General features: G+C 36.4%; 1 protein-coding gene across 2 annotated transcripts in view; it reads right to left on the reverse strand.

Moving 5' to 3' along the window:
- Nucleotides 1–15,045, reverse strand: part of Khdrbs2 (KH RNA binding domain containing, signal transduction associated 2) — a 481,530-nt gene that overhangs the window by 298,406 nt on the left and 168,079 nt on the right. For both annotated transcript variants that reach the window (XM_059281719.1, XM_059281720.1), the window contains exon 3: nt 10,766–10,882. In XM_059281719.1, the coding sequence (XP_059137702.1) occupies nt 10,766–10,882 (117 nt within the window). The remainder of the gene's footprint in view (nt 1–10,765; nt 10,883–15,045) is intronic.

Here is a 15,045-nt window from a genome sequence, read left to right on the forward strand (position 1 = left end):
CTATACACTACTCTTTCAGTATTCTTCCTGTTGATTTACCCAGATAAGGAATCTAATATTAGACTCTAGGGATAGAATTGTTAATGTAAAACAATTAATCTTCACTATAGGTTTTATAATGTGCATAGGAAGGGGAGGCACCGAAAAACTGAACAACATTTTTAAACTAAATAAGGTCACAAGGAATCCTAATGGGAGCAACAAATTCAAGTGCGTTTACCCTATTGGCAGTTGGATTGCTAATCTTTGCAGCAAGTTGGGAGACCACATTGGACAGTGTCATTTATGTGGAGGGTTTTGTAAACAAAAATCCTGTCAGTGCACAAAATACAGCTGGGCTGCAAAAGTCAAGTACAGCCCTGCCATGTTGGCAGCAAATTAAATAAATGTCCACATATGTCCTCTACTGCACTTTCTTTGGACTGTCTAACTTCCTTTCTTTGAACATAGACACATGGACAAGTATTAAAAATGATGTTGCTAATCCATTCAATCGATGATACGGTTATTTCTCTATCATTGCCTGGGCTCTATGTAGCATTGTTAACCAGAGCAAGTAAACAGAAGTCTCTATTTTCTGAACCAAAGTTACCAAGAAACCAAAGACATTGTCCAATTCTTCATGACGGCCCTACTCAGCTAAGGAGTCTAATTTTTAAGTATTCATGACACATGGAATAAGTACTATTCAACTTGTGATTGACCTGTGAAGCAAAAATAATGAGATAGCCAAATAGTGAGTCAAACACACATCCCTGCAACTAAGTCTAATATACACCCCTGCAACTAAGTCAAATACACATTCCTGCAACTAAGTCAAATACACATCCCTGCAGCTAAGTCAAATACATACCCTTTCCACTAAGTCAAATGCACATCACTGCAGCTAAGTCCAATACAAACCGCTGCAGCTAAGTCAAATACACATCCCTGAATCTAAGTCAAATACACATCACTGCAACTAAGTTAAATATACATCCCTGCAGCTAAGTCAAATATATCACTGCAAGCAGAGGTGAGTTTGAGCAGATGGACGCCTATGTTGAGTACAGGATGTAGCTCCAGAGCATTTCCACTCTGAGCCTATTATCCCCTTAACTGAACATCTAAATGCCCCACATCGGCTAGAACAAGTTTTGCAAAGTTCTCTTCAAAGACCGTGGCTTATGCTGGGGTCAAGTTTCAACTCTTTAAAAAAAAAAGTATTTAATGGCATCCTCCTGAAAATCTACCAAAAAACAATACACTTTGCATCATAGGTTTTACAAAGGGATTGATTGATTACTGGAAAGTTGAAAGGGGAGGGTCAGGAAGGGGAGGGAAGGAGGGAGGGAGGGAGAAAAGCACTTATCCAAACAGAAGGCTGAGCTCTTGTGTCCCACAGTGCAGTGTGAGGGCTGTGTTCTATAATACTATGTTCTGAGGAGATAAAAGAAAGGAGCTTGAAGCCTGTTTACTAACGTCGACAATGAGAAGGCAGCATCAGTGCAAATTAACATACTTGCTTATAAATATCAATTGTATCCACCATATCAATATGTGCAAGCAGTCTGCATTTTAAAAAAGTTAAATTAAGAAGATAGAAAGATTAACCACCTTAGTTTTATAGTTGTTGGTTGCACATAGATATTGAGTCATAAAATAAATTACAGAAACATTCATTAAAATAGTGATTAATTTAAAAATCACCTTAAATATATGCTAACATTAATTAACTTTTATGTATGTATGTGTGTCTGTGTATGCATATGTATGAATGTCTAATATGAGAGGAGAAAACATCAATTAAGAAAACACCTTCTTAAAATCAGGCTGTAGGCAGCAATGTAGGGAATTTTCTTAATTAGTGATTGATCTGGAACCCAGTTCATTGTGGGGAGTGCCACCCCTGAGATGGTGGTCCTGAATTATATAAGAAAGCAGGTTGAGCAAGCCATGGGGAACAATCCAGTAATAAACACTCATCCATGGCTTCTGCATCAGCTCTGGACTCCAGGTTCCTGCTCTGCTTGAGTTCCTGTCCTGACTTCCTTCAATGATGAGTAGTGATTCAGAACTGTAAGTCAAAATAAACCCTTTCTTTCCAAGTTGCTTTGATCATGGTGTTTCCTCTCAGCAATAATAACCCTAACTAGGACAAGTATAAAGTACTAAAATCTACTAATATTATTAATAACATATAACATATACTATGTATGTTATAAATGTAATAAATGTATATCAATAACATATAAGTGATATATGAGCATACACCACTCAGTTGAATTGTCTTAGATTCTGTTTGGATACTCTTCCCTAAATTAAAAAACTAGAAAGAAGAAATACTTATATGTATAATGAGCACATGCATTAAAGGTATTTATTTGATGGTCTGCATCTTGTATGACGATTTTTTTTCTAGCTTTAACTTGTGTAAGGAATGGAACATTAAATAGCAAAATCAGTTAGAATTCTTAACACACATACACATATTTTAAAAATAACACCAGATGAATAATTTCTGAGACAGAAAAAATCCTGAAAGTTTCATCTTGATGAAAAAGAAGAACTAATGAACAACAGCAAAACAGTGCTCCCATTCTGAATGGAGGCAATACCCTCAATATGGTAAGATGCACTTCCCCTACTGACCCCATCGAGCATTCTGGTGAAATATTGCAGCACTTGCTTTTCCAAGTTATAATAAAGTTGAGAAGCCTGACAGAGAAATTGGAAGCACCTTCCCCCATTAGCCCTACAAAGAAAATAAAAAGGCTTATGACAGCTTTATAACCTTTTAATTATTGTTGTGCCCTATCTCTCATAAACTGTTTACTATGTAGAAACCTTAAGATGATTCTTGTTGGAGACATTTCCCTGGCTGGAAAGGTTGATGTGACACTTTCCCATGTGCTATAGTCATTTGGCCAGAGTGTCAAATTCAAGGTAAGTTGCACATGAAAATAAAACAGAGTGAAACAAAAAGCAAAACTACCCAACACTCTCGACTCCCACTGACACCCCCACATGCACCTCAACACACACACACACACACACACACACACACACACACACACACACACACACAACTTACATGTTTATGGTAATTGCCAGTAGGTAACAGCAGAAATATGAGAAGAAAACAAATCTAGGATTTTGAAATCCCTAACACTGTTGGGGGTTTTGAATCTTAAAAATAAAAGTAGTGATTAGTGACCCCCTTTTATATTGTTGCATAATCAACCATGTAGAACTCATTGGCTTATAATAATCACCTTGTTGTTATTATTATTATATACATGGATTCTGCGGGTTCCGAATTTAGATGGGGGAAAAAAGGATACAACCTTTGTTTCACAGTTTATGGTGCCAGAGCTAGGGCCAGAATCAACTAGAGAACTCTGGTCATGTGTGTGAAACCTGAACTGTAATGATATAGACTGGACTCTCTCTGTATTTATAGAGGGCCACTTCATGTAGTTTAAGCTGGCCTTCTTAGAGACAGCCTCAGACTTTTCAGAGTCCTCACCAGGCAGTATTGGAATCCATGAGACGTAGATCTTGCAACTGAGGGAAAAGCAGCATAGCATTTTCCCCATCACTCCATTCTCCATTGGTTGCAAGTAAACCACTGAAATTACTCAGATTTAGAGGTAACATAGGCCAACTTCACTTTTCTTGGAGTGAGGAGGAAAGATTGTAAGAATTAAAAAAAATTTCAAAGTCTCACAAAACTGAAACTTACAAGACTTCCATGTTTCCCTGGGGTTATGCCAGCAGTAAATAATTGTTGGGGGAAAAGATTCTCTGACTGGCCAAGGTCACCTGGGAGTCACGCAGGCAGGTCCAAGGATGCAGCTGTCTTGACTTACCTTCCGTTCTAGGGTGAACTTTTAAAGTCAGTTGTGCTTTGAGTCAGCTCTGCTCTTGTCAATGACCCCCCAATCCTCCCTGGTTCACTAGTGAGTGAGACTTGGGTGGAATCAATGACCCCAATTCTTCCTGGTTCACTAGTGAGGCTTGGGTGGAATCAATGACCCCAATTCTTCCTGGTTCACTAGTGAGACTTGGATGGAATCAATGACTCCCAACCCTTCATGGGTCACTAGTGAGATTTGGGTGGAATCAGTGTCCCCAAATCTTTCCAGGTTCACTAATTGAGGCTTGGATGGAATCCTTACTTGGATTTGCCTTGGGTACCACGTCTCAGGGGAGTGGATATTTGTTTTTGTTGCCACAGAAAAATTAAACAACACAGTCATGGTTATAATAATTAAACAGAATTGTACCAACTTTTAATAAAATCAAAATACAGGGACTCAGTAATTTAACATAAAATGTTCTCAACTCACTACATAAAAAAGGGATACTTCATATTTATTTTCTCATTGAAGCTTGTTAAAAAAAACTAAGGCTGGATAGATTTATGTTCTTTTTTTCTTTTTCATTTTAAGGTCATGGTATACTACAGTGAATGACAAATTGCTCATACATAAAAAGAAAAGACACTAATAGGAAAATCATATTTCTCAAATATGATGATATATTTTAGCTTCAACTAAAACCCAATCCCTGTAATTACTTGATCACTAGAGTCTAAATATATCATATTTTGAAATAATATATTGGTTCAACACTGAAAGACATATTTCATTTTGTCCTCATAAAATATGTGTTCATAATTCAGCACCTCGTACTCTAGGTGAGACCTGCCAAGCTGCCACTTTAACTCTTTAGAGTGGAGATAGAGATATAGAAGAATTCAATGAAGCAATGAAGAAATTGAGAATAAAAATGGAGCCATCTATAATTTATAATATTTTCTTGCCATTCATAAACCCAGAAGATGTGTAATCCAATAAAGATACATATTCCACATCTCTGCTGGAAGTCTTAACGAGCAAGGGATGCTTGTCTATAGAAGGAAACTGAAGAAAGAAATTGTTGATTTCCTGCCCACTATGCAGCCATAGCTAAGGTGGAAGCTGGGGCATCTGAGCTCTTGGGTCTGTAGGGTTACAAATTGTTACATACATTAAAGGACTCAAACAAGTGTCTATGTAACCAACCACAGCATGACTGACAATCAATGAGTATGGCTTTGCCGCTTCAGGGTCTGAGAAATCGTGAGCCTGATTGATGTCAAGCAGAGCCCAGGATAACGGGGTAGGGTTTACCCCAGCATGCCCACCAGGCAGCTGCTACTTCTCTTTGAAGGTTTTTAGCTGATTTTATTGTTGATGAAAACTAGTCTTGCCATGAAATCAGAAAGGATTTACTAAAGCAGCCATCACCAAATACAGAAAAATATATTATTGAACAGAAAACACTAATGTTATTAGCACATCAAAGAATTAAAGTTTGCCTTGAGAGTTACTATATTTTCATGTAAAACTCATCCCAAAGCCCTTTTCTTTCAGCATATACTCTAGCATGTTGTAAGAATATATTCCCAAAACTTTACCAACCTTCTTATTAGAAATGCCAAAATGACTTTCATTACAATGTCATTCCTTTGCAATGGCCGTTTGCAATTTTCATCTAAAGACAATAGGTAGTCCCACAATAAAGGTACTTCCATGGGCTACTGTTTCTGTAGTCTTCTCTGGGTGTGTGTACCCACTGTGGTGGCCAACCTAAACACTCTAACCATGTTCTCTAACCTCTCTGACCATGTTGCACACTATCCAAAGATGAGCTCGTGCAACCACTGCCCCCCAGTTCCCCTTCACCAATTTCACCCTCCGTTCCACTAAAAAGAGCAGCCTATGACAAATAGCTGCAGTAAGTGACCCCAAAGACTCTGCGAGCAACTGCCAGTTAAACCTGCAGCTGTGTGGTTGCCCAGAACTGCCCATATGGTTTATGAACACCTTTGACTTTCAAGAATGTTCTAAACTGTCAGCTAATTTTCTTGAGGTGTTCTGATATAAAGCTAATAATACTACTGATTTTATTTCTTGGGTTTCCCCAAGAATACAACTGTCCTAGTCATTTACAGTGTATTGTTTGTCCCCTAATGCCTCCAACATTGTTTCTACATAGGGTATACTTCAGATATTCTGGGATCTGACCACTGCAGGAAAAAAGTTGTGGCTAGAAAGGGGTTCATGCTATGGATACTAGCCTGGGTCTTCACATTTTATTTTTGGTTTGTTTTGTTGTTTGCTTGTTTTCTTTCTTTGTTTAATGGTTATTGGTTAAAATTTAATGATATACAAAGTAGCATTTTCCTCATCAGCACTAACAACAAAATAAAACTAAAATATCCAACTTGTTGAACCTTCTGACATACTTTTAGAACTGTTTACTACATTACACAATTAACTTCATAGTGATTCTGGAATAAATCTTAAAATCTAACTTTTGAACCAAAAGAGTTAAAGGTACTGTACAATCTCTGCAAACAAATCTAAGACAATTTGCCATTCTATTTTTCTGCCATCCAAGCAACCCTTTCTTCATTGTTTTTAAGGAAAATAGTAAACAGGTCAGGCTTTATAATTAAATAACAAGCTTTGTAAAAAGCTGGGATGGTTTTTAATATTTTATAAAATGCAATCTTGAATTTATCCTTGAGAACATAGTTATAATAGAATAAATATTTGTGACTTATTCACTTCTTTGATGATTTAGATAATTAAATATCTCATTTTATCATAAAATGACATTCAAGTTTACGATATACATTGAGCATTCTATCAATAGCATATATAAATAAATGCAGAAATATAGTCTGCATGACAATCTGAACAAAGGTAAAGTAGGTGGTTTATTTAAATAATATTCAGTGAAATCACCATATAGGACAAGCATAGAAAGGATACTGAATAAAAAGCTCTGTCTGTAAGTACAAAAGAGATGTTCTATTATACTACAGTTATTCTTTTAATTAAAAAAAAGCAATTGTGTACTGGTTCATTTTTGGTTACCTTGACACAAGTTAAAATCATGGCAGAAGAGGGAACTTCAGTTGAGAAAATGTCCCTACCAGTCTGGTCTGTGGGAAAGCATTTTCTTGATTAGTGATTGATGTGGGGGAGGAGGGCCCAACTCATTGTGGGCGCCACCACTCCAGGGCAAGGAGTCATAATTCATAAAAGAAAGCAAACTGGGCAAGCCATGGAAAACAAGTGAGTAAGCAGCATTCCTCTATGTGTTCTGCTTCAGTTCCTGCCTCCAGGTTCCTGTCTTGAGTTCTATAAGAAAGCAGGTTAAGCAAGCAAGAGGTACAAGCCATCAAGCAGCTCTCCTATATGGCCTCCACATCAGCTCCTGCCTCCAGTTCCTGTCCTGTTTGAGTTCCTGTCTAGACTTGCTTTAATGAAGAACAGTGCTTTGGAACTCAGCGATGTGAAGCAAAATAAACTCTTTACTCATGAAAGTTGCTCTTGGTCATCAAAATCAATCCAAAAGAATGTGAAAAAACAGATTTGTAGTTGAATGTTGTTCCTTAGTGACAATAGCATCAAAGCAATACTGATTTTGAAATATATAATGAAGCCTAATTGAGCAAGAGTCAAAAGTAAGTTGACTAAAGTCTGGTTGATATTTGTTTATCTGTGCACCTGCATATACAAACACCCCCCTCAACACACACACACACACACACACACACACACACACACACACACAGAGTTAGTTGCACACTCATTGTGTACATGCACACATACTACATCTCAGTTTACAAAATCTCTAAACTTTATAGCAAAGGGGACTAGACAGTTGACAATAATGCTTATATTCAGAAACTTGTAGATAATAAAGTAAGTGAAGGGAAAAAGGGAACCTAAAAACCAAACACAGGCCCTGAGAGTCATCTAATGAGGAGGAGAACACATCCACAGAGACTGGGGTACTGTGAGGAATGCAGGAGACACAAGTGTAAAGCAGTTTGCAGTAAGTTTTACAATGTCTATGGGTTAACAATCTGTTTGGACCCAACACAGAATAAATTCACTAAAATGTGATTAGCAAACAATGCTACAGTTATGCTCCTGCTACAGTTATTAGAAGGTTAACAATGACAGTACACATTCCACCTTTCTTGGTCTTCTCTTTCTCAGTTCTACATGTTTCATGATTGGTTCTGTAGCTAGAGTTTTCCTGCCTGGCCCACAGTCAGGACAAATCTCTCTCACCTGCCAGTCCCACAGCCGCTCAGACCCGACCAAGTAAACACAGAGACTTATATTGGTTACAAACTGTATGGCCGTGGCAGGCTTCTTGCTAACTGTTCTTACAGCTTAAATTAATCCATTTCCATAAATCTATACCTTGCCACATGGCTCGTGGCTTACTGGGATCTTCACATGCGGCTTGTCATGGTGGCGGCCGGCAGTGTTTCCCTCTCAGCCTTCCACTTCCCAGAATTCTTCTCCTTGTCCCGCCTATACTTCCTGCCTAGCCAATGGCCAATCAGTGATTTATTTACTGACCAATCAGCAACACACTTGACATACAGACCATCCCACAGCAGGTTCTCTGTTCTCCAGCAATCCTCTTGATCGATATGTCAAAATACTGTTTTAACTATTACTAGTTTCTTCTCTTTTCCTGTTTTATTTTAATTCTTAAAAGTTTCAAAGTATTGCAGTTAAAAATGCATTCACTCATACATTGTCTGCCCTTTCATCAGAATATAAATTATAAGAAGAAACATTTTTTAATCTATAAAGTTGATCATAATGTGTTTAATAAATATTATTGAAATTAATGCATGTATTCAAGCCTGTAAAATGTATACATACAGCTATATACAGTCATTGGAAAGGTAGATGAGTTTTACTTACACATTTTAAAAAATCAAATGAAATGAGGTCATGTTACAAGAAGGCAAAATAGTAACAGAGTCTTCAATAACTTCTTGAGAATTTATCTTGATTTTAATCAAATATTTACTGAAAATAAAAGTTTTCAAATCCATGTCTGTGGTTGTGTTTCATTAGTGTGTCTATCACTGAAGGTTAAGGCCTGGATTTGAGAAAAATGTGTTGTATGATGCAATATTATTATTAAGCACTTTGTTTTTTTAATTTTTAATTTAATTTTGTAATGAAAACTGAAAACATTACAAGCAAAGCCAACTATGTTGAGTCACCAAAAAAATTAATTAGAAACAGAATGTTAAGTAATAAGTGACTTTAGTAAGTTAAACCAAATGAAAATTTAATGGAAGCAAATATGTTTCCTGTTGCATTTTCAGAGAATTTTGCTGGTACCTAACATTATCCATTGTAGTTCTTCATGAACAAAAAATGCCCAAATATATAGAGATGAAAAATAGGCATCTATCTATTTTAAAAGGCAGGAAGAAATAATATGGAGGTCCCTAATGCACAAAGGCTAATTAGGCCATTCCCATCCTGGAAGAGTTAAGACTTGAACGAGACATACAAACAAATGAGCCAGTCGAGTTGTGAGTGTAAAAGAGATGTCAAGATACTGCAGAGCTCAGGAAGCTTTCCAAGGGATATATGATGCTTAATCTAATCCTTAATTTTGAAAAGTACACAGTTTATAGTATAAGAATTTGACACAGCTGGGGAAAATAGCAAATTCACATATTATGTTCTATATTAAATAATTAAATATTCAATATTAAAGAATATTTGAAAATGAATTGAAATGTATCAACTTCATCTTGTTTTTGAAAAAAATGAAAATTGGATGTGACAAGGGGCAAGTGATTATTTTATAGCTACCTGCTCTCAGATGTTTACCTGGTTTCTTCTAAATGCAGTCAGAGTGACAAGATTGGGAAGGGCTGGCAACAATTCATTCACTTCTGAAATTTTACACAATCATGAGTATTCAAAATTAAAGATCAGTAAAATTGTTAATTTTGTAATTTAGAGACATGACTAGTGCACCATTGTAAAAAGCGCCCATTTAGGTGATTTACTCAATATCTAACTGCTTACTATAAAAATTATAAAATAATTTATGAGTGATAAATTATTGACCAGTTTAGAGATACTTTTTTCATTTTAAAATCATTCATTTAAGATCTTTCCTGAATAGTTTAAAGATAAAACCTATACACGATTTTCCAAGCATTCTCGTGGTCATTTCCCATAATAGTGTAATATATGAAATGATAAAAACATAGTCTGGTCAAACAATGCAACTGTACACTTCCCACTGCTTACAAAATAATTTTTCAGGATTCCTTATGAATACATCATTGTAAATACTGGATTCAAACACTGGAAAGATGATTGCACTTTATGAAATGGGAAGTTCAGTTGCTTAGATGTGAAATAAAAAAAAATTACAAACTCCAAACTTGATGTTTCTTAGGTTATTCCTTGTCTTTGACTCAGGTATTGTGTGATAATATCACTGAAATCTTTTAAGGCATAACCAGGATTTTCTTATGTTTTCAGATAAATGTATTAGTGAAGTGGATCAAAGTGAACTAGAGAAGAGAATAAAATGAGAGAACGGATGGGACTAGTGGATAGATGGAAAAGTGTTCAACTAGGGAATTAGAAACCCTGAGTACTAATCTATAGAAACGTCCCACAGAGGCTTTAAAAAATGCAGTAACATGACAGCAGCTTATAGTGAGAACTACAGAAGGCAATACAGGAAGTATGTCCTGAGGAGGAGGCAGAGACAATGACTGAAGAGGAGAGACATTAGAATGGGTAGCCGTGTGGTCCCGGAAAGCAAAAGGCACAGGGAATGGAGAAAATCATCTCTGTGTACTGTAAACATCCCCCCCAGTATTTCGGGAGTCCCCCCCCCCAGTGTGTTAAGAAGCAACCTCAAAGCTCTGTACCTTTGCCTTGTCTCGCATGGATCCTTTGCCCAGGATAGACATCTTAGCACCTGCTTCTTCCTGTAGCCTCTTCAGGGAGTTTCCTCTTGGTCCAAGCAATTTCCCCACAAAATTGAACTAGAAAACAAAACCAACAGAATGTCTGAATTAAGGGAGAGTAAAAGTGCAATTTCTATCAAGTATAACTAATGATTATGGGCTTTTAAACTTTACCATTAAGAAGTAATGAGGCGTACACTCATACATAAGTATACACTTGCACATATGTACACAATAAACAATTGAAACTACTTCAGATCTGTAATTCAGGAGTGCTTTTAAAAGAATAATACTTTCTAAAAGAGAGCCAAGATCAATAGTAAGATGAAAATGCTATTTATTCAAATAACCAAATATGTCACTTACATAGAAAAAGAGTGAGAGGATTATACAGGCCTAAAAATGTCTAAATGCTCTTTCTCTTCAGATTATTAAAATAAAAAAAAAAATCTCCAACAAATCCAAGTACCTTCAAAACTGAAAAGATATTTCAATAGTAACTCTAGCATCATAGTTTCAACAAGCATTTCTTAATTGAGTCTTGCTGCATGTTGTAACTATCAATTCAATGTTGCTCTTCTATATATTTGCTACTTCTTAGCATCATCTATTACATGTGCTTATTACATTATCCTGTATATGTAGTTTCAATTCAGTTTTCATTCATTAAGGGGATGTGGCACAGCACTATCTTCAGCCCAGCAACTGCCATCTTCAAAAGGTCAATTGTTCCTGCTTACACTAGCTTTGTTAACTGTCAATGCTCCTTCAGAAAAGGGGTATGGAGGGTAACTAGGCAATCGCCTCTGGATCCAGCCTTCCTCCTACTCAGTAGTATGCAAGTCTGCCCTAATCACATGTGGCCTCATGGTCTTGGGGAGTAGCTAAAGTACATTGTATGGAGAAGACTAGAGAATAATAGGGGGTCCACTTAGAGAGCTATGGGAAAGTTGTTATTCTGGGTGAAGACTTTCAAGCATTACTGCTTTGAGGTATCCACACTCCTGTCAGTAACCCCTTATGCATCGTCAGTGTGTAAGTCCAACAAACTTATTGGTCTCCTAGGGTGAACTCAGGTGAAAAGGTAATTCTTGCAACTGTTTTAATATCAATAAATGTACACCATATGATGTGCTCTCACTAACAAAAATTGATCTCTATGCTTGTAGCTGATCATAGCCAAAGCTTCTCTATTAGCTGGAGCTTTTGGAGCCAATACTGAGGAATGGTTCAGAGGACTTCCTTTCACAATGAAGGAGTGTTTGAAATTTAAAATGTCAGAAATAATTACGTAATTAGCTACATATTTATTGATGTGCTTCACTTTTGGAAATTTATTTAAAGATATACTCTGAAAATAGTCTACATGAAAGTTCTTTCAATATGACTCTCTCTGGGCTTATTCAGTTTCTTTCTTATTTATTCAGTTTTCCAAAACAGCAATTGATATTTACCCTATCATGGAAGGTGAACTGTTTCACGGATGTATTTTTTTTTATCTTTTCTTTAAGGAAATAATTTACACATAAAAGTAAGCCAATCCAACTCAACAGTGTCTTTCATATTAAACCATCCTTTAATATTCTTAGTAATTGAGGTTTTTTTTAATATGTAAAATAGTGAACGGAACTGTAGTTTCAACATATTAAATATCTTCAAATGTATATCAACCATTTTGAAGTCACTGAACAATTTCTTTATCCTAGTATCTTGTGATCAATATTATCACAGTTTAAATTTTAGAAAAATTATCAAATTATTACATGGGAAATGATCTCCAATTCCCACATTTTACTTGATTTAGAAAGCAATAAAACATTATTAATGACAAAATAACTGCTTATCATGAATCTAGTCCCACATTAAGGAAAAAAAATTTTTTGAGACTTTTTAACAAAGTAAGCCAAAGCATAACTCACAGTTACGTGAAAATAATGATTGACATTCATACTTGTACATTAGCCAGTGTATCCTCTGAGCTTATAGTATCCAAGAACACCCTATTTGAGGCTTCTAATTTTCCATTTTTTTTCTCATGGCTAATGAATAAATATGAGCTGTTCATCAATATTCATGTGAAATAACCCTTTTAAAAAATGTCACATTTACACATGAATTCCGGGAGTGATCTATCCCTTCTCATTCACTGCAGGCACAGGGTCTGCCTCTGGCTGCCTGAGAGGACAGTGTTCTTCAGCAGCACCAGCTAGAAAACATTCCTAGATAGCAGTCTCTGCTGGACTTCTGCCTTTCTCCTTTGATGTGACATAGCTATGCAGCAGCCATAATTCCTGGTCCTTCCAAACTCTAGACCTCATACTTGGTAAAGCTTGAACTCTTTTAGTGTTTAACCTAGTCCTGGTTTGAAGGTGGATCCCTTACTAGTGAGTAGAAATTCATAGATCTACTCTTCTATGCTTTGGGAACACAGCACCAAGACAAGCTTCAGCACTCTAACTTTCATTTGTTAGCATTAAAAGAAAGCAGTAGAAATAGGGGGCCTATGTAGCTGGAGTTTTCCTATGTCCACCTGGCTCCTGCAGCTGTTCAGACCCAAGTAAACACACAGAGACTTATATTACTTATAAATTGTATGGCCGTGGTAGGCTACTTGCTATCTAGTTCTTATATCTTAAATTAACTCATTTCTATTAATCTATAAGTTGCCACATGGCTTGTGGCTTACTGGTACTTTTACATCTTGCTTCCTCTGTGTCTGACTGGCAACTCTTGACTCAGCCTTCCTGTTCCCAGAATTCTCCTCTCTCTTTGTCCCGCCTATACTTCCTGCCTGACTACTGGCCAATCAGTACTTTATTTATTAACCAATCATAGCGACACATTCTCAGCATATAGAGCGATATCCACAGCAGGCCTATGAACAGAGAAGGTGCAAAAATACTATTTCTGTGTCAGTAGAGCTGAAATGACAATTCTAAAATATTGACCTCATCATCTCCAGAGAGTATGGGTGAGGAAGAGAAGAAATTAATTTGAATGCAGTAGAAGAGTTTAATTGCATAGCATTTAGGTGAAGTATTTGTTACATTTCTTTTAAAAACAGACTTTGTGTAGAGCACTGTGGCACAGGTATATGGTCCAGCATCTGGGAAGCTGAAGCTGTAGGATCTCAAAGTAGAGATCCGCCTGGGCTCATGAGGGACACCCAATTCAAAATTAATACATGAGTCTTAACGACAATAGCAAAAAGAAAAGGTAGGAAATGAAAGAGAATGTATTAGGATTAACTATTAAATTGCAGAACACTATATTGCCATAAACTAAGTTTTACTCAGTATATGTATTTCTATAAAATCAAAGGTGGAACATGAAACAATTGCTTATCCCCCTCAACTGGGGAAATGTAGAATAAAAATGGAACTTGCATTTCTAAACATTTCCAGAAACTTACAACTTCACTGAGGGACTGGGGCCTTACATATAAAGTGCTATATAATTAGACCAAATGTGGTCATTGCTATGAAATGAGTACAGATCAAGGCCTGGGAGGAGCCAAAGAGAGAATTGTTCTAAGGGGAAACTATGAGATCCACACTTCCTTCCTTCCTTTCATTTTCTTATTGAGCAAGGAAAAGGGAATGATACTAAAAAAAAATTAATGGAAAAAGTTTGAATAATATGCTATAGAATTTGAGGTCCTGAAAATGTTAGAGCCTAATACAAAATGTTTAGTGTGCCTTGGTGAGCTATAACAAGTGTTCAAACAGTAGAATGCCCAATGTGGGATGGAGGACACAGGAAGAGATATGCAAAGGTGTTGGCAATAAGGGATGGCCAACTACAAGTTTGGGGTGATATGGTAAGTAGAGGCCTTCACACATTATGTTTCCTTGTTGAACAATATAAACATAATAAAATATATTCAGAGCAGACATGAAAAAGTAATTTACTATTAGCAAAATAATTGAATATAGAACTAAGTAGTTGAGGACATTTTGAATTATTTTCAAAGATGGTTGCACTGAAAACAGAAATCTAGGAGTCCTAGTAGCCATGCACATTGAGAAATGTAAGATGTTTAGTAATATATGCCCCATTCCTAGGTAGAAGGACAACTTAACTTACATAACACAAACAGAAAGGAGTAAAGAAGCAAGTCTTGGAAAGAGCTTAGAGAAAAGAGCTTAATATTTAGAAAGAAAAAATAAGGAGGAAAGGCAAGAGATTGTTGTTTTTGTTGTTCATTTGTTTTTCTCCTGGAGGAATAACATTGGGAAAAC

This window comes from Peromyscus eremicus, chromosome 16_21, assembly GCF_949786415.1.
Source record: "Peromyscus eremicus chromosome 16_21, PerEre_H2_v1, whole genome shotgun sequence".
Classification (NCBI taxonomy): domain Eukaryota; kingdom Metazoa; phylum Chordata; class Mammalia; order Rodentia; family Cricetidae; genus Peromyscus; species Peromyscus eremicus.